At 38.2% G+C, this 20469-nt stretch overlaps 1 protein-coding gene across 1 annotated transcript in view; it reads left to right on the top strand.

Annotated features, from left to right (window-relative positions):
- Positions 1–20469, top strand: part of sptlc2a (serine palmitoyltransferase, long chain base subunit 2a) — a 96219-nt gene that overhangs the window by 62832 nt on the left and 12918 nt on the right. Inside the window, exons 8-11 of the mRNA XM_028821235.2 lie at positions 3159–3378; positions 4434–4560; positions 15002–15137; positions 15225–15354. Of these exons, the coding sequence (XP_028677068.1) occupies positions 3159–3378; positions 4434–4560; positions 15002–15137; positions 15225–15354 (613 nt within the window). The remainder of the gene's footprint in view (positions 1–3158; positions 3379–4433; positions 4561–15001; positions 15138–15224; positions 15355–20469) is intronic.

Genomic DNA, 20469 nt, shown 5'->3' with positions numbered 1-20469 from the left:
GTTACAGCAGTTTGCCTTTGATTTGTTTTTGTTTTTTTTAGTATACAGTCATATGAAAAAGTTTGGGAACCCCTCTCAGCCTGCATAATAATTTACTCTACTTACAACAAAAAAGATAACAGTGGTATGTTTTTCATTTCCTAGGAACATCTGAGTACTGCGGTGTTTTCCAAACAAAGATTTTTAGTGAAGCAGTATTTAGTTGTATGAAATTAAATCAAATGTGAAAAACTGGCTGTGCTCAAATGTGGGTCCCCTTGTAATTTTGCTGATTTGAATGCCTGTCACTGCTCAATGCTGATTACTTGCAACACCAAATTGGTTGGATTAGCTTGTTAAGCCTTGAACTTCATAGACAGGTGTGCCCAATCATGAGAAAAGGTATTTAAGGTGGTCAATTGCAAGTTGTGCTTCCTTCCCTTTGACTCTCCTCTGAAGAGTGACAGCATGGGATCCTCAAAGCAACTCTCAAAAGATCTGAAAACAAAGATTGTTCAGTCTCATGGTTTAGGGGAAGGCTACAAAAAGCTATCTCAGAGGTTTAAACTGTCAGTTTCAACTGTAAGGAATGGAATCAGGAAATGGAAGGCCACAGGCACAGTTGCTGTTAAACCCAGCAGGTCTGGCAGGCCAAGAAAAATACAGGAGCGACATATGCGCAGGATTGTGAGAATGGCTACAGACAACCCACAGATCACTTCCAAAGAACTGCAAGAACATCTTGCTGCAGATGGTGTATCTGTACATCGTTCTACAATTCAGCGCAATTTGCACAAAAAACATCTGTATGGCAGGGTGATGAGAAAGAAGCCCTTTCTGCGCTCACGCCACAAACAGTCATCCATCCATCCATCCATTTTCCAACCCGCTGAATCCGAACACAGGGTCACGGGGGTCTGCTGGAGCCAATCCCAGCCAACACAGGGCACAAGGCAGGGAACCAATCCCGGGCAGGGTGCCAACCCACCGCAGGACACACACACAAACACACCCACACACCAAGCACACACTAGGGCCAATTTAGAATCACCAATCCACCTAATCTGCATGTCTTTGGACTGTGGGAGGAAACCGGAGCGCCCGGAGGAAACCCACGCAGACACGGGGAGAACATGCAAACTCCATGCAGGGTGGACCCGGGAAGCGAACCCGGGTCTCGTAACTGCGAGGCAGCAGTGCTACCACTGCACCACCGTGCCGCCCACAAACAGTCACTTGTATGCAAATGCTAAGTTACAAAAAATGCTCATAACAAAAAGCACTTTGTATGGAGGAAGAAATTCACACCGCATACCAAGAAAAACACCTCCAACCTACTGTCAAATTTGGTAGAGGTTCCATCATGCTGTGGGGCTTTGTGGCTAGTTCAGGGACTGCGGCCCTTGTTAAAGTTGAGGGTCAGATGATATCAACAAATTCTTCAGGATAATGTTGAAGCATCAGTCACAAAGTTGACGTTACGCAGGGGTTGGATATTTCAACAAGACAATGACACAAAACACAGTTCGAAATCTACAAAGGCATTCATGCAGAGGGAGAAGTACAATATTCTGGAATAGCCGTCACAGTCCCCTGACTTGAATATCATCAAAAATCTATGGGATGATTTGAAGCAGGCTGTCCATGCTCAGCAGCCATCAAATTTAACTGAACTGGAGAAATTTTGTATGGAAGAATTCTCAGAAATACCTCCATCCAGAATCCAGACACTCATCAAAGGCTATAGGAGGATAGCGTCTAGAGGCTGTTATATTTGCAAAAGGAGGCTCAACTAAGTATTGATGTAATATCTCTGTTGGGGTTCCCAAATTTATGCACCTGTTTAATTTAGTTATGATACATATTACATATTTTCTGTTAATCCAATAAACTTAATGTCACTTCTGAAATACTACTGTTGCCATAAGGCATGTCATATATTAAAAGGAAGTTGCTACTTTGAAAGCTCAGCCAATGATAAACAAAAATCCAAAGAATTAAGAGGGGTTCCCAAACTTTTCCATATGACTGTATTAATAATGCATTTTTAAACCTTAATTTCATTTAATTTTGATACTTTAATTGTACTTTTACCATCAGATACAAGTCTGATTGTATTTCCATAGACCATGTTTCTAATGAAGCAACAAAATAATTACATAAATAGAGAGAAAAATAGAACAAGCATACAGTGATCCCTCGCTATATCGCGCTTCGCCTTTCGCGGCTTCACTCCATCGCGGATTTTATATGTAAGCATATTTAAATATATATCACGGATTTTTTGCTGGTTCGCGGATTTCTGCGGACAATGGGTCTTTTAATTTCTGGTACATGCTTCCTCAGTTGGTTTGCCCAGTTGATTTCATACAAGGGACGCTATTGGCAGATGGCTGAGAAGCTACCCAGCTTACTTTTCTCTCTCTTGCGCTGATTTTCTCTGATCCTGATGTAGGGGGATTGAGCAGGGGGGCTGTTCGCACACCTAGATGATACGGACGCTCGTCTAAAAATGCTGAAAGATTATCTTCACGTTGCTATCTTTTGTGCAGCTGCTTCCTGAAACGACATGCTGCACGGTGCTTCGCATACTTAAAAGCACGTATTGATTTTTGATTGAAAAACAAACTCTGTCTCTCTCTATCTCTCTCTCTCTCTCTCTCTTTGTCTGCTCCTGACGGAGGGGGTGTGAGCTGCCGCCTTCAACAGCTTTGTGCCGTGGTGCTTCGCATACTTAAAAGCCAAACAGCCCTATTGATTTGTTTGCTCTTCTCTATCTCTCGGACATCTGCTCCTGACACGCACTCCTTTGAAGAGGAAGATATGTTTGCATTCTTTTAATTGTGAGACGGAACTGTCATCTCTGTCTTGTCATGGAGCACAGTTTAAACTTTTGAAAAAGAGACAAATGTTTGTTTGCAGTGTTTGAATAACGTTCCTGTCTCTCTACAACCTCCTGTGTTTCTGCGCAAATCTGTGACCCAAGCATGACAATATAAAAATAACCATATAAACATATGGTTTCTACTTCGCGGATTGTCTTATTTCGCGGGTGGCTCTGGAACGCAACCCCCGCGATGGAGGAGGGATTACTGTATATAGTAGTTTATTGCTATTTATTGTGTTTTCATTCTTTAATACTGAGCTGAATTTTGTGGCTTATCTTTTTTCTTTTCTAGCATGGAAGGCTCTATTGTTCATTTGCCTGATATTATTGCTTTAAAGAAGAAATACAAAGCTTATCTTTATCTAGATGAGGCTCACAGTATTGGAGCTCTGGGGCCAACTGGAAGGGGTGTAGTTGAGTACTTTGGATTGGATCCTAGAGATGTTGACATCATGATGGGTACCTTCACAAAAAGCTTTGGAGCTGCTGGTGGCTACATTGGTGGAACAAAGGTAATCATGAAACACAAAGCTAAGCACTTGAGCTTTTATTGTGAAACTTTTTCAAAGGTTTTATGGCTATTAATAATTGTTAAAATTCGCACATCTTCAATCATTAGTTATATTTTTTAAGATTTTTCCTCTATGTTGCTAGACACTACTATTTAATGCACTGTGTAAAAGGTGAGAAATATTTCAGACTTGTTCATATTTTTGTAATGTTTACCATCAATCCATGCTTTTAAACCTTTTCTTTAATAATTATTTTGTGCAGATTCTGTTTTAACTTTTAAAAAATTGCAACTTTTTACTACAGTCTAAATCACACTTTGTGTGTGTGTGTGTGTGTGTGCGTGCGTGCGTGCGTGTGTGTGTGTGTGTGTGTGTGTGTGTGTGTGTGTATGTATGTACAGTCCCGTCCACAATTATTGGCACCTATGGTAAAAATGAATGAAAAAAGTTATATAAAAATCACTTTCTGGTTATAGTCAGTCCCTCCTCTCAGCTACCAGTTATTGTTATTGACAAGTGTTGAGGCATTGTAGGTTAATTCAGAGTAGTTAAAATTTATGCCAAAAGGTAAGTAAAATGTGTGCACAGTGTGTTTGTTTTTTTGACTATTTTAGTCTGCACCTTTGTGACAACACATTCAGAAAAGTCATTCAGCCAGCTTAAGTATCTCTGTTCAAAGATGTCATTTGTAATATGGAGCTAGTGAAACAAAAAATGATGAGTCAGATTTAACATAAGCTTCAAAATGTCCAAGCACATATACACTAATTAGCAGATTGAGACTTGTCGACAAATTTGTGATTCAAAATTTTTTTTCAAAATGAGGTGAACTAAAAACATTTAATATTTTACTCCACCATAACCATGCTGATAACCATAAAAATGTGTCTTTAACATATTTTGTGAAGAATCAAGATACAATGTGTATTAACTTCATCCTTTTTTTTTTTTTAACATCAAGCTTAATTGATCCTTGCAACCTGTTATCGTAACCTTATAAAAAAAACAGTTCGATATAACCATTAAATTGCTTACTTGATATTTTTGTTTTCTAGGAGCTCGTCGATTACCTTCGTACCCACTCCCATAGTGCTGTTTATGCCACATCAATGTCACCCCCTGTAGTAGAACAGATCATTACATCCATGAAATGTATTATGGGTGAAGATGGCACAACGCTAGGTATGTTATAAATAAATGTAGATATTAAATATTTTCCTAAAAATAAATTGTGTTTCTGTAAGTGTTCATAGAAAAGAATTTAGATTTTTTGAGTGTTCTTTTTTTGTCAGTGTTGGTATATGTTCACAAAGGGTAAATGTTAGATGCATGCCTATTTAAATGTACCTTTAATTTCTTTTTTTTTTTTGCTTTTATTGATTTTATTAAAATCAAATAACATTCCATACAAATAAATCAAGTTTTACAAAAATAGGTTAGAAACAAATCAACCCCCACCCTATTTTTTTACATTACATTTAAGGGACTACTTAAGGTTGTGATGAAAGCAAAGTATGTAAATCCACAACAAGTTAAAATAGTAAATGGAAAAAAGAAAAGGAGCAAGATTGTGATTGAATTCACAGTATCTGTTAACCCTTTATGTAGCATGTTAATGGGTGTCAGAAAAAGGGGTGAACATGACTGTGTTGGAAGGTTGCCACATAATCGCTAAATTTGTCAGGCCCAGCGATTGCCAGTAGTGTATATTTATATGGTCTGGTGACGAAATTAGCAGCAGCAACCGGCCAGTCGAACATGCTCCATTACTATAAGTGGTGTAATGTAACTTCCACTTACTATGAAGAGATTGTGACAAAAAAGTAATATGTAAAAATAAAGCATAGCTGCTTTGTGAAACGTGGAAAAGCACACAAAAAAGAAAAGGCTTAGTTTAACAAATCCAACTAAATTCACATGCAGCCAGGCATCATGGGAAGACTTTTTATCTGGATAAAAAAGTGATTATATTTTTCCACCATGCTAAGAATTTTAGTTATCTTATTGGAGAGAGACTTGATATGAAAATACTGTCTAATTAACATCAAGCACTGATTGAATAGTATTTATTGACAAAAAATAGTATTATCAACCATTGTATTCTTTCACCCTTATTCATTTCTCGTACTGTCAATTACAGAAAGTATTTTTTACATGTCTCTTCATGTCTCGTGTGTAGAAGCTATTTTTGCAGTAACAATAATCTACATTAAATATTAATATCATCTGATCTAAAAACATAACTTAGTCTTTTGCTTTAGTAGGCCATTATCATATCTGGCTTTGTGCTTATTTGTAAGTGTCAATATGTAACATAGTACATTTTATACATCCATCCATCCATTTTCCAACCCGCTGAATCCGAACACAGGGTCACGGGGGTCTGTTGGAGCCAATCCTAGCCAACACAGGGCACAAGGCAGGAACCAATCCCAGGCAGGGTGCCAACCCACCGCGGGCATTTTATACAGTTTTTGATTAAAAAAAAAAAAATTTTCCCCCACTTTTACGTTCTACATAGGTTATACTGTACTACTTGCAAGGTATACAGAAAACTAGTGGTCATCATTTTTTTTTTACAGTGAAATTTTTATATTTCACTGTAATTAATGTTTCCTCTTACCACACATCTCATCTACAGAAAAAAGACAACAGTCTCTACACATATGAAGGGTGTAACGGCATATAGTACTGATCAAATCAAACAAACAAACAAACACAAACACCAGGACAGCTCTACACCTTAATAGCACCAACTACAAAAACTCATCATCATATAGACCTCTGAGTGCTTTAAAATATGTTCATAAATGAAAGGACATATTGAGCAAGGAACAGCAAGAAAATGCAGTCACGGAGTGAATACAGTAATATTTTCCAGTAATTCATGTATGCAATGCAGAAACACGGACACCCTTCTAAACCATAAAAATATTGGAATCAGGATAAGGTATATTCCCAACTTCCCAGATGCCATCTTCTCTGTCATCAGTAATACTTTAATATGTTATGCAAACCAGAACTGTCTCCTTCATTTTTTGTAAATAAATATAAAGAATTATTATTATTATCACAATGTATTTTATACTTTGAACTGAATATTTAAAGATATCTGCTCCTGACTATGCAACACTGTAGCACTTTTTAAATGTATGGCTTATTGCAAACATGGACTTTATTGTGGAGTTCTTGATAATGTCCTCCCTGTAACCTAGACTCAGCTAGATAGGCATAGGCCTTTGTGAGCAAGATTATTGTCATGACCACAATTAGATTGTTTTTTTTTTTCCCAGTCCCTGTAAGGTTACAGAAATAATGCATTTATTTGCTTGTAACTTGTCATAAGCTATTTTACTTAATGTAGTGTTAATGGTATGGTACATTAGCGCTTTTTTTTTTTTTTTTTTAGGTCATTAGGTGCAAGTGTGACTTTTGACATGTATTGCTTTGGTGTTAAACAGTTTGGGGTATTAAGCAAAACAAATACAGGCAAGGTCACATAAAGTGAACTTCCTGTGTATTCATAGAGGAACAAACACCTTTAAAGCACTGCCTACTCTATTGCTGTTTGGTTAGGCAATGGCAATCTTGAAACTTCTCAGTAGATTTTATGAAGAGTTTAATTTGTAGCATGTTTTACACCAAATTACTGCTGTTTGTTGTGCAATTCCTATACAGCATCAGTTTCTAATTTTGATATTCTTAAATACCTGCATTTGGTTTATCCAAGAGAATAGTTACAGACATATCACATGTTTAAAATATTGCAAAGGGAAATTGAGAAAGTTGAAATTAAAAAAATATATGATTATGCAGGCGTTCATTAGTATAATAGTAATATTTATATTCAGACATACTCAAATTGTTTTCTTCACTGGTATTTTGTTTAATTTTGGATTATTTTTTGTGATTCTGTGGGGATTTTATTGTATTTAAGTACATCTGTAGTTATGTTGCATCCAATAAACATTTTGCCTCAGGCAATTATGCCGTACGTTTAGTTGCATTATACTGTAAACATAAGCCATCAGGTTTAAACTCCCAATTTGACTTTTACTGTGAAACTTAGAAAGTCACTCTATGTATATTACCTGTGTTCCTGTTGTAAAACCATGTACGTAAACAGTTTCTTTTTCTCTGCACTTATAAATTGTCTTTTAAAGGTACTCCCTATAAAGAGGAGGTGGTAACAGTTAAGCCTGCTTATCTGCTACACTGTATGAAAGAGGCCTTTTAGATTTTTTTACACAACTGTAAAAATTTACAATCCAGTACTAGAAAATAAGGAAACAAAAAATCATTAATGTTCATTAAAGTAACCGTGTGTAGATTTCAATCTCTAAGGATAAATAATAATGTATATGTATTGTATAACAGTGAAAAAGTCCTTGGTAAAACATTCAAGGATATAGCAGTTCCTTTCCTGTTAGGTTGTTTAGTTTGTTCTAATTTGCTTGCCATCATTTGTATGTTGTTGTTTCCTTTAATAATACTACACTATTAGTTGCCATAGAATGTTTGATATGGAGAAATGCCCAAGTTGTGTATTTATGTAGTGTTGCAGTTTAGTGCAATGCTGTTTTCTGTGAACATACTGACAGGTAGTGCAGTTTGAAGGCGATGTAATGGTCTGTGAGTATGTCTTCTTTTTATAACAGTTAATGAATTGTTTGGTTGCTAAGGTCAGGGTAACAAAAGTGTATAGCAGTGGATGTTTCCCTTCTTCAAGATTAATCAAGCTAAGTGCAGTTTTTCAGAGTTGTAGTCCTGCTTTTACCATGGGCTGAGAAAGGACTTTGTACTATTAACTACATACTATTCTTTAAAGCAGGGGTCCTCAATCACAGTCCTGAAGGGCCGCAGCGGCTGCAGGTTTTTATTTTAACCTGGTTGCTTAATTAGAAAGTAATTCATGCCAGTAATTTAATTTGATGGCTTGTTAGTGCTTTAACTATGCTATGTCAGGTAATTCTCACATCCTGGATTCTCTTCCCCTTTCTAAGGATATCATCCATATGATTTGAAGGCTAAAATGCAGGAGTAATTCTCAGTCCTTCACTTTTTTCTCTTCACTTTTCTTCCAAGTATTTAATTAAACTCAATAGTGCCTGATAAATACACACACGGGTGTAAATGGTAACAAGCTAATTAGAGAAATGCTGCTGTCTTTTGTCATTTGCATGTTATTGCTAATTAGGAGCCATTAAAAACCAAGAAGACAGCTGTTTAAGACTAAAATAAGCAATAAGGGTTCAAAATCTTAACGAGCGAGACAACTAAAGTGAAGCAGAAGTATTACTTGAGCAATAAGTGATTCTTATTAAGCAACTGGGTTGGAGCAAAAACCTGCGCACTTCCAGGACCGTGATTGAGGATCCCTGCTTTAAGTAACTAAATTCCATGAGAGCTAGCACCACTTGCTGGATATGCATTTTATGCTACTTTACTGTCTCCTAAGAGTGAGAATCTCCAAAGCTGTATTTTTATTGGAAGTATAGAGAAAAGCCAACCAAAATGACACCTTCTATTGGCTTGGCTTTTCTCTACATTCATAATGGCTAACACGGTACAACACCCTAGTACTATTGGAAGTATTCAATTGAACTTACAGTCACTCAACTAACTCTGATTATTGTATGCTGACAGGAGAGATCACATTTCTTCAAAGAATATTAGTGAAAAACATGCTATCTTCTATCTACAGTTAGGTCCATAAATATTTGGACAGAGACAACTTTTTTCTAATTTTGGTTCTGTACATCACCACAATGAATTTGAAATGAAACAACTCGGATGCAGTTGAAGTGCAGACTTTCAGCTTTAATTCAGTGGGGTGAACAAAACTATTGCATAAAAATGTGAGGCAACTAAAGCATTTTTTGAACACAATCCCTTCATTTCAGGGGCTCAAAAGTAATTGGACAAATTAAATAACTGGAAATAAAATGTTCATTTCTAATACTTGGTTGAAAACCCTTTGCTGGCAATGACAGCCTGAAGTCTTGAACTCCTGGACATCACCAGATGCTGGGTTTCCTCCTTTTTAATGCTCTACCAGGCCTTTACTACAGCGGCTTTCAGTTGCTGTTTGTTTATGGACCTTTCTGTCTGAAGTTTAGTCTTCAACAAGTGAAATGCATGCTCAACTGGGTTAAGATCAGGTGACTGACTTGGCCATTCAAGAATTTTCCACTTCTTTGCTTTAATAAACTCCTGGGTTGCTTTGGCTGTATGTTTTGGGTCATTGTCCATCTGTATAATGAAACACCGCCCAATCAATTTCACTGCATTTAGCCTGGATTTGAGCAGACAGTATGTCTCTGAACACCTCAGAATTCATTCGGCTGCTTCTGTCCTGTGTCACATCATCAATAAACACTAGTGTCCCAGTGCCACTGGCAGCCATGCACGCCCAAGCCATCACATTGCTTCCACCGTGTTTTACAGCTGATGTGGTATGCTTTGGATAATGAGTTGTTCCATGCATTCTCCATACTTTTTTCTTGCCATCATTCTGGTAGAGGTTAATCTTGGTTTCATCTGTCCAAAGAACGTTTTTCCAGAACTGTGCTGGCTTTTTTAGATGTTCTATAGCAAAGTCCAATCTAGCCTTTCTATTCTTGAGGCTTATGAGTGTCTTGCACCTTGCAGTGCAACCTCTGTATTTACTTTCATGCAGTCTTCTCTATATGGTAGACTTGGATATCGATACGCCTACCCCCTGGAGAGTGTTGTTCACTTGGTTGGCTGTTGTGAAGTAGTTTATCTTCACCATGGAAATGATTCTGCGATCATCCACCACTGTTGTCTTCTATGGACGTCCAGGTCTTTTTGCGTTGCTGAGTTCACCAGTGCTTGCTTTCTTTCTCAGGATGTACCAAACTGTAGATTTTGCCATTTGTAACATTGTAGCAATTTCTCGGATGGGTTTTTTCTGTTTTCGCAGCTTAAGGATGGCTTCTTTTCACCTGCATGGAGAGCTCCTTTGACCGCATGTTGTCTGTTCACAGCAAAATCTTCCACATGCAAGCACCACACCTCAGATTAACTCCAGGCCCTTTTATCTGCTTAATTGATAATGACATAACGACGGACTTGCCCACACCTGCCATTGAAATAGCCTTTGAGCCCCTGAAATAAAGGGATTGTGTTAAAAAAATGCTTTAGTTGCCTCACATTTTTATGCAATCGTTTTGTTCACCCCACTGAATTAAAGCTGAAGGTCTACACTTCAACTGCATCTCAGTTGTTTCATTTAAAATTCATTGTGGTAATGTACAGAACCAAAATTAGAAAAAAGTTGTCTCTGTCCAAATATTTATGGACCTGACTGTATTTCTCTTTAATGTGATATTGCACAATGATCAGATTTGCAGCTTGTTTTACCCGCCAGTGGTAGGCTATACATGCCTGTTCATCTAGTTGGTGACTCCTTTTCTCTTGTTCCCAGAGTAATATCTCTATCCAGTAAAAATTATTGTGAAAATTATTAGAGCCTGCACTGCAAATTCAAGTTGCTTTCTACAGATCAGATTGTGGAATGAATTGAGGACAAAAACTGTTGGTGTTGTGAAAAAAAGAATGCACCTGAGGCTTATATTCTAAGGAAACTCTGTAATGTCTGGTCAAAATTTACATTTTATTATATTGCAAGAGGCCTGCCACCAGGAATCCAATTAAATTGTAATGGTTAGTGTCAGGCATAATACCATTCATTTCTACTGACCTGATCGCCCCCCTGAGTTTATATTAAAAGTAGTAAAGGCTCATTTACTCAATGTTTAGCATTCTCTAAAAGTCTTTGCTGTTGTGAATGATGGATTGGTTCTTTCACCAGCAGTTCAACACTTCTAGCTAGAAAAGTAACCCAAGACATTAGTGTCTAATAAGAGATGCCATTGTCAGGAGTTGGAAAAGTAAGCCCAGTGCTACTTATCAGCTCTGATTTTCCCCATTTGCCTCTCACAACATTGCCTACATGGGGGGCCAGTTGCTTTTTTTGTACCCCACTTGGACTGTGTCTTCAGAGTTCTGCCAGTCTGTCAAATCACCCTATCCTTGAGAACCAATGACTCTTCTTTACTCATCAGGTTAGTGGAAAAATTGTGTCAGATTGCCATGCTTCCCTGTGTTCATGAGTAAAAAGACACATGTTCTAAGTTATATCAATGGGCTTTCAAAATAATTCAGTAATGCACTATCCTGGTACAGGTGAAAGGTATGAATAAAATGTGCCAGACCTTTTCTTCTTAGCAACAACCTTTCACAGAAGGCACTGCATATGACATTATTTACAGAAATGGGTGACAGGTATTTGATGTAAAGGAAATAGACTATTGTATTCAAGAAGTAAAAAAAAGTTTGAGATACTGGGATATGTTAAGAAATTATCATCTGAGTAAATGGCATCACTGACTGAATTATAGTATCGGCCACATCATGTAGTCTGTCATTGTAATCTGCAGGGCTAAACTATTCTTCAGTTGTCCTTTCACCATAATGGGCTCTCTATTGTAAGGTCGTGTTTTGAAGCTACCCTTTCTAGGTGTAGCACTCTACCTCCATGAACATGCATTGGCTTTAACTGGAGATATTAAGGCTATGTTTAATCAAATTTTGGTTTCAACCTGAAGGTTAATTTTTATTCTTTTGCCAAAATATAAATAAGGAGGAGGATCCAAGCACCTTTAACATGCAATGATATGGTAACATGTTCCCAGTTTAGTTTGTTACTTTTTCCTGATTCACTTGTCATTCTTTAACACATCCTGTCAATTTAATGTACTGAACTACATATTGCTCTATAATGATTGGCATGGAGCAGTGCCTGATATATGTGCATTAATGCACCAATTCCACTCAATGACAGAAAAAACTGTACCTAAATATAATATGATTGAATACTGAAGATAAGGAATTGGAGCCAGTACGCCTCCTGCATCATAAGTAAATGGTTTGGAACTGGATATAGCTCTCTGTGCTATACTGCCTGATCTAAGTATGTCTGAAAAGAACAATCAAACCAGAAGTCCTGCCTCTAACAATAATATTTAGAATCCACAATATTTGGAGAAACAATAATAATTAAAATAAGTTTCTTGTAGTATTTAAGCTTTAATCCCTGATGTTTTTCTCTTGGTTTCATTAATCAATTTTAACCATAGACTCTGTACACCTCCAACTTCCCAAGGCATTCTAATATACATGTATTATAGTATTATTATTTAATAGTTATTACTACTTTAAATTCTTTTGTGATGGGTATGAGTTAGTATGACAATATGTGCATCTGTAAAATAGTTCTTGTAATAATTATTAATATATGATTGACATTTGTAATGTCATTGGATGACGACTTTACAATAAAATGCAAGAATCTCTGTTCATGTATTCTGAATGCTTTACATTCTTAAGGATAAAAGATTGTTTTATTACTGCTACATACATATACACCCAGTGGGGTTTGTTTGTCTTCCTTTTGTGTTCCCTACAGATTTTACAAATAGCTGCTATTCACTGCTATCTTGCAGTCAGTCTGTCTAAGCCCCATTGTAACTGCACATGTTTTAGGTGTTAAACTGTGTTTATTTGGTTGTTTCAATTTGTTTGCTTCTAGTAAAAAAAAAATTCTACTTCTTAAGTCAGTGGTTGTCTTTGTCTTTTGTTTAACATAACAAAATAAAAGTTTATTATTTTTATGTTCTTATTTTAATTTACCTATATAAACAAATCATTGTCTTAGTTTTAAGATTATTACTTTTGAATCAAGAGTTATTTAGAAAGTATGACACCCTGACCAAATTGATACTAACCCCAGTGACATCTTGTTTAATCCAAATTAAACTGTTTATTACCACATGTAAAATATACACAATCTATATTTATGATTTTGCTTCTGTGGATATGTTTAGATTATGTAGTTTAAAAGATACCTGTGGTATATTTTAATTTAATACAAATAGACATTAAAAGTGGATGCTAGTAGCCAGAGGACACTTGCATGTTCTGGTCATTTTAGATGGTTTGCCATTTGTTTCCTTTGTGTCTGAATTATTGCAGTTTCCAGGGTGTAAACAAGCCTAGCCACACACAAAAAAAAAAAAAAAATACAATGTTGCATTTTTTTATCAGACGGTTTGCAAGTTCACCACATCACTTAATTTGAGCACTATAAATTGCACATTATTTCCTGTTCAAATGTTAAAAGCTTTCACAGATGAAGTGATACCATGGGGAGGTTCATTCTCTCTCCCTCTCTTTCTCCCCCCATCCCCTTCCTCTTCTCGTCAGAAGCTGAAAAATAGGCATAGGCTGATGTAATTATCTCCCGGTAGATGAAAAGGAAGTTTGGGTGGGGGGGAGAATGTTAAACTTTTGAAAAGTATATGGCCTCTACATCTGGAAGCTCTTTAAACCCTTTTTGCTCTAAATTTCAAGTTAGTGTCTGGAATGAGTTAAGAAATGTGTATTGTAAAACCTTAGCTGTTTAAAAATATACCCCAGAAAGATTTACTTTGGAGTCCTTCCTTTATCCAAAAGTATGTATTTTTTGAGAAATTATTAATTACAAGGCAGAGTAAACAGAGCAGCTGGTTAAGAGGGTACAACTCTTTTGCAGAAGAATAACAGTTTTTAACCCTAATCTGTTGACTTTTCAGCATTTTACCCTTAAGTTAATGCTACTAAATATACTCAAAAAGAGATATCATAGCCCTTTCTTAGACAACATACTGATGGATACTTGCAGGACCTAGTTTCACAGACTCACCATGAAATGTTGTGTATCAAATAATGTGTGCAATATTACTGATCATGAAGTTTAAATTTTCTGACTCTAAAGAGATGACCTGGCCATGACTTCTTTAGCTAAATGTATCTGTCACTAGCAAGTTTACATGGAGGTTGTAAAAAGATTAAGATTTCACAGCAAGTCAAACCGTTTATTTTCCAGTAGAAAATCACGTAACTAATGTGCATTTATTTATTGTTTAAACTTTTTTCCTTTTGTGGTTACAGAATAGAACCTTTGTGCTATTTCAAAAATATGTTGTGTAGTTTTTCCTCCTCTGCTTATTTTGCAGTGAACTCTAAATACTTCATATCTATATCCCAAACTTTTAGACTAGTTGTTGGTAGTGTTTAATCTAAAAGTACAAAATGTATGGTCCTATGTATTTTATAAAATACATACTTACAGTACTTGTATTTAACTGTGAATATGCCAGATTTTTTAAAATGTAATACCAAGTACACACACACACACACACATATATATATAATATAGTTTTTGCTAATGTAAGAGAGCAAATAATGTATTATTTATTTTATTTTATATTTTTTAATATAATCACATACTGTAGGTTATTTTGCAAACATATTAAAACTTGCAAAATGATTTCCAATCATAAAATAAATAATAATTTGATGGTAGTGATTTCATTTTGATTATGCAAAACAAACTTGTGCTTAATCACTTTGGTGTGTTCTAATTTTACAATTTATTTTAAGCTTTTAACGATTATGAAAGATTGTAGTAGAAATTACCTTTGAGCTACACTTAAAATATAATGGTTTTGGATATTATCCTCTTTTCTATTTATTTATTTACTTATTTATTTTTTAGGTCAAGAACGTGTTCAGCAGTTGGCAGAAAATACTAGATACTTCAGGAGAAAACTCCAGGAGATGGGATTCATCATCTATGGAAATGATGATTCCCCTGTGGTGCCTATGATGTTGTACATGCCTGCTAAAATTGGGTTTGTTAATCATTTAAACATTTTTGTGTTAAATCATCTTTTTATACAATTAAGCAATTTTATTATGTATGTGTTTTTTTATTGTAGCGCATTTGGAAGGGAGATGTTGAAGAGAAATATTGGTGTGGTTGTGGTTGGTTTTCCTGCAACACCAATAATTGAATCTCGAGCCAGGTTTTGTGTGTCTGCAGCTCACACTAAAGAAATGCTTGATACAGTAAGTGGCCTTCATTTTTATTGTGAATTTAAATAAAATAATATAAATAAATACATAAATAAATAAATAAATAAATGTGTAGTGCAACTAGAATTATGTTAACCACAATTTCATGAAAGTATTAAGATGAGTAAGGTAAATTAGTACTTCTCAAATGACATTTTAAAAAGTGTATAATAAACATTGCACAAATGTTCTGGTATATATCATACAGTTACTGTATGAGTTATTTCTCATTTTATTAATATATTCTTGATAAACTGCAGATGGTGTTTTTAGAAAAACATCTATTTTTTCTTAATTATGTAATAATAAATTTCTTAATCAGTTGCTCACATTATCAAGGACTATCCATATTGAGTAATAGAAAATACAGTTAAAATTACTGTCCACTTTGGATAAATGATACTTTATGGTAGCACCAATGTATTGTGTGTATGTGTGTGTGTGTGTGTGTATATATATATATATATTGTCACGCTTGGGTCACAGAAACACAGGAGGTGGTAGAGACAGGATCTTTATTCAAACAATGCAAACAAATATGTCTCTTTTTCAAAAGTTTAAACGTGCTCCTTGACAAGATGGAGATGACAGTTCCATCTCACAATTAAAAGAATGCAAACATATCTTCCTCTTCAAACAGGAGCAGGGAAGGTCAGAGAGAGAGAAAAGCAAACAATCAAAAATCGACAGGTGCTTTTTGGACTTTTAAGTATGCGAAGTACCGTGTGGATCGCGCGGTAGATCGGCTGCAAGTAAGCCCAGCAAGCAAGGGAGCAATGTGAAGGTAGTCTTTCAGCGTTTTTTAACCTGTAGGGGTACGATCAGCCCCCCAGCTCACAATATATATATATATATATATATATATATATATATATATATATATATATATATATATATATATATATATATATATGTATATATATGTATATATATATATATAATATTAAAAAATCACAATGCGAACGGCAGAGACGCAAAGTGGCTGTTGCGTAGCACGCCCTGTGGTTGTATGTGTATATATATATATATATATATATATATATATATATATATCTATATATATATATATATATCTATATATATATATATATATATCTATATATATATATATATCTATATATATATATCTATATATATAATTCACTAAGCCAGAAGACAAGTAGCCGACCATGGAAAGCACGCCGGAAGGGGCGTGGATTCACTGAAGACAAGTAGCCGACCATGGAAAGCACGCCGGAAGGGGCGTGGATTCACTAAACCGCCAACAAGTAAGACGCCAATGGCGCACGCAGGAAGGAGCCACGCCCACCAACTCTTAGACCATTGGATACGACGAAAGAATCACAGAGCCACGGCCACCAACTCGGACGCGAAGCCAAGGGAAACATGCCGTCATTTCTGTTTGTCTGTGCCACAGTACAGTTGCAGCTCTGAGCCACGTTGACTTTTCATTAGTCAACCTCAGTGGAACCTTGGTTCACACAGAGGCAGCGCCAGAGAGAGACAGAGGCACACACAGACAGCGCGATAGAGAGAGCCGCGCACACACAGTCATGCGCCAGAGAGACAGAGGGGCGCGCACACACACACACAGAGAGGCAACGCCAGAGAGAGACAGAGGCACACACAGGCAGCGCAAGAGAGAGCCGCGCAATCCTTTAAAACTGAAGTTAAAACACAATGAAGGAAGCAGTCTTTAAAAACCAATAAGCCCTGTGCCTCTTTTTCATTAGCGTCTCACCTGCTTCAGGCCCTGCAACAGTCGAGACGCTCTCTCTGCAGCTGACCTTCTCTGTGCCTGACTCCACTACTGTCAGTCGCCTGATTAAAAATGGCCTTTTGAAGGGGAGCTATGGACCCGCTATACCACAGGAACACATTGCCTTCGAGCCTGCTCTCGCTCACTGTAACGTAGCGGCTTTCTCTCTCTCCTCACTCACTCACACACTGCACAGGGGAGAAATGCCCAAAGCAGAGAGACAGAGGGGGCGTGCTGCTGAGAGAGAGAGAGAGGGCTCTCGTGCTTCTGAGAGACAGAGGGGGAGGGGGCTCGCGTGCTGCTGAGAGAGGGGGGGGGGGGCTGGGGAGGCTCGTGTGCTGCTGAGAGAGAGAGGGAGAGGGGGGTGCTGGGGAGGCTTGTGTGCTGCTGAGAGAGAGAGAGAGAGAGAGGGAGGGGGGCTGGGGAGGCTCGGGTGCTGCTGAGAGAGAGAGAGAGAGAGGGAGGGGGGGGCTGGGGAGGCTCGGGTGCTGCTGAGAGGGAGAGGGAGGGGCTGTGGAGGCTCGTGTGCTGCTGAGAGAGGGGGAGGGGGCTCCTGTGCTGCTGAGAGAGAGAGAGGGGGGGGGCTGGGGAGGCTGCGTGCTGCTGAGAGAGAGGGGGGGGCTGGAGAGGCTGCGTGCTGCTGAGAGAGAGAGAGAGAGGGGGGGCTGGGGAGGCTGCTTGCTGCTGAGAGAGAGAGAGGGGGGGCTGAGGAGGCTCGTGTGCTGCTGAGAGAGAGTGGGGGCTGGGGAGGTTCCCGTGCTGCTGAGAGAGAGAGGGGGGGGCGCTCACCTGCTGCTGAGAGAGAGGGGGGGGGCTGGGGAGGCTCGCGTGCTGCTGAGAGAGGGGGAGGGGGCTCGCGTGCTGCTGAGAGAGAGAGAGGGAGGGGGGGGGGGCTGTGAAGTAACTTTCACCAGCGTGGCCTCCATCGTCACAGACGATCCCGCTTTCAGTCACGGACAATTGTATGTTGCTCTCTACAGAGGTCCATCTTTTCATTCACTCACACTGGTATCCACAAACCCACCCCATTTGGACAACTGTGTTGTTCAGCAAGTGTTCACCCATCAATACATAATTATGCGGCGTATGTTACGCCGCGGGTTGGCTAGTTTATATATATATATATATATATATATATATATATATATATATATATATATACAGCGCATCACTTTTTCCACATTTTGTTATGTTACAGCCTTATTCCAAAATGGATTAAATTCATTTTTTTCCTCAGAATTCTACACACAACACCCCATAATGACAACGTGAAAAAAGTTTACTTGAGATTTTTGCAAATTTATTAAAAATAAAAAAACTGAGAAATCCCATGTACATAAGTATTCATAGCCTTTCAATACTTTGTCGATGCACCTTTGGCAGCAATTAAAGCCTCAAGTCTTTTTGAATATGATGCCACAAGCTTGGCACACCTATCCTTGGCCAGTTTGGCCCATTCCTCTTTGCAGCACCTCTCAAGCTCCATCAGGTTGGATGGGAAGCGTCGGTGCACAGCTATTTTAAGATCTCTCCAGAGATGTTCAATCGGATTCAAGTCTGGGCTCTGGCTGGGCCACTCGGTGACATTCACAGAGTTGTCCTGAAGCCACTCCTTTGATATCTTTTTTTTTTTTTTTTTTGTTTTTGTTCTTTATTTCGTCTTATACGATTTCTCGTATTAGAAATTTGTTCATTTTCGCATACCCCTTGGGGTCAGAGCGCAGGGTCAGCCATTGTACAGCGCCCCTGGAGCAATTACAGGTTAAGGGTCTTGCTCAAGGGCCCAGCAGAGTAGGATCTCTTTTGGTAGTGACGGGGATTCGAACCGGCAACCTTCTGGATACCAGCGCAGATCCTTCTCTGGAGCAGGTTTTCATCCAGGATGTCTCTGTACATTGCTGCAGTCATCTTTCCCTTTGTCCTGACTATTCTCCCAGTTCCTGCCGCTGAAAAACATCCCTGGATGGTGCCAGGTTTCCTCCAAACGCGACGCCTGGCATTCACATCAAAGAGTTCAATCTTTGTCTCATCAGACCAGAGAATTTTCTTTCTCATGGTCTGAGAGTCCTTCAGGTGCCTTTTAGCAAACTCCAGGCGGGCTGCCATGTGCCTTTACTAAGGAGTGGCTTCCGTCTGGCCACTCTACCATACAGGCCTGATTGGTGGATTGCTGCAGAGATGGTTGTCCTTCTGGAAGGTTCTTCTCTCTCCACAGAGGACCTCTGGAGCTCTGACAGAGTGATCATCGGGTTCTTGGTCACCTCCCTGACTAAGGTCCTTCTCCCCCGATCACTCAGTTTAGATGGCCGACCAGCTCTAGGAAGAGTCCTGGTGGTTTCGAACTTCTTCCACTTACGGATGATGGAGGCCACTGTGCTCATTGGGTCCTTCAAAGCAGCAGAAATTTTTCTATAACCTTCCCCAGATTTGTGCCCCGAGACAGGTCTACAGACAATTCCTTTGACTTCATGCTTGGTTTGTGCTCTGACATGAACTGTCAACTGTGGACCTTATATAGACAGGTGTGTGCCTTTTCCAAATCATGTCCAGTCAACTGAATTTACCACAGGAGGACTCCAATTAAGCTGCAGAAACATCTCAAGGTTGATCAGGGGAAACAGGATGAACTTGAGCTCAATTTTGAGCTTCATGGCAAAGGCTCTGAATACTTATGTACATGTGCTTTCTCAATGTTTTTATTTTTAATAAATTTGCAAAAATCTCAAGTAAACTTTTTTTACGTTGTCATTATGAAGTGTTGTGTGTAGAATTCTGAGGAAAAAAATGAATTTAATCCATTTTGGAATAAGGCTGTAACATAACAAAATGTGGAAAAAGTGATGCGCTGTGAATACTTTCCGAATGCACTGTATATAATATAATATTCATAGCATTTGTATTCTGAATCTCGATCTGATTGTATGGGTGGTTACCTACCAGGTAACGCATGTGGTTGGTCTGCAAACATCCGCCCTTTCAGTTGCAAGAAGCAAATCATAGAATATTACATAGTTTACTGTCAAATAATGCAAAGAGTATGCGACACTCGGATGAGCCCAAATAAGGGCGAAACACATGTCGTGTAAAGTGAAGATATAAGAAAGAGACTACACACTCAAAATGTTTTGGTAGTTTGCCTTCCCCGTATAGTAGTCTTTCTCAGACTCGTATATTCAAGAAAATTGAATCACAACAAGGACAAACGTATTGGTGAAATAGACAGATTTATATAAGGGACAGACAGGAAATTGTGTACAATGGGAAAGTTCAGGAAGCGCCAGAGATGACGTGGAAACGTGGTGCCGGAAGTGATGTCATCAGGATGGGACAGGAGGGAGGTAACAGTTGTC

Source organism: Erpetoichthys calabaricus, chromosome 16 (assembly GCF_900747795.2).
Source record: "Erpetoichthys calabaricus chromosome 16, fErpCal1.3, whole genome shotgun sequence".
Classification (NCBI taxonomy): domain Eukaryota; kingdom Metazoa; phylum Chordata; class Cladistia; order Polypteriformes; family Polypteridae; genus Erpetoichthys; species Erpetoichthys calabaricus.
This window is presented reverse-complemented; position numbering and strand designations above follow the sequence as displayed.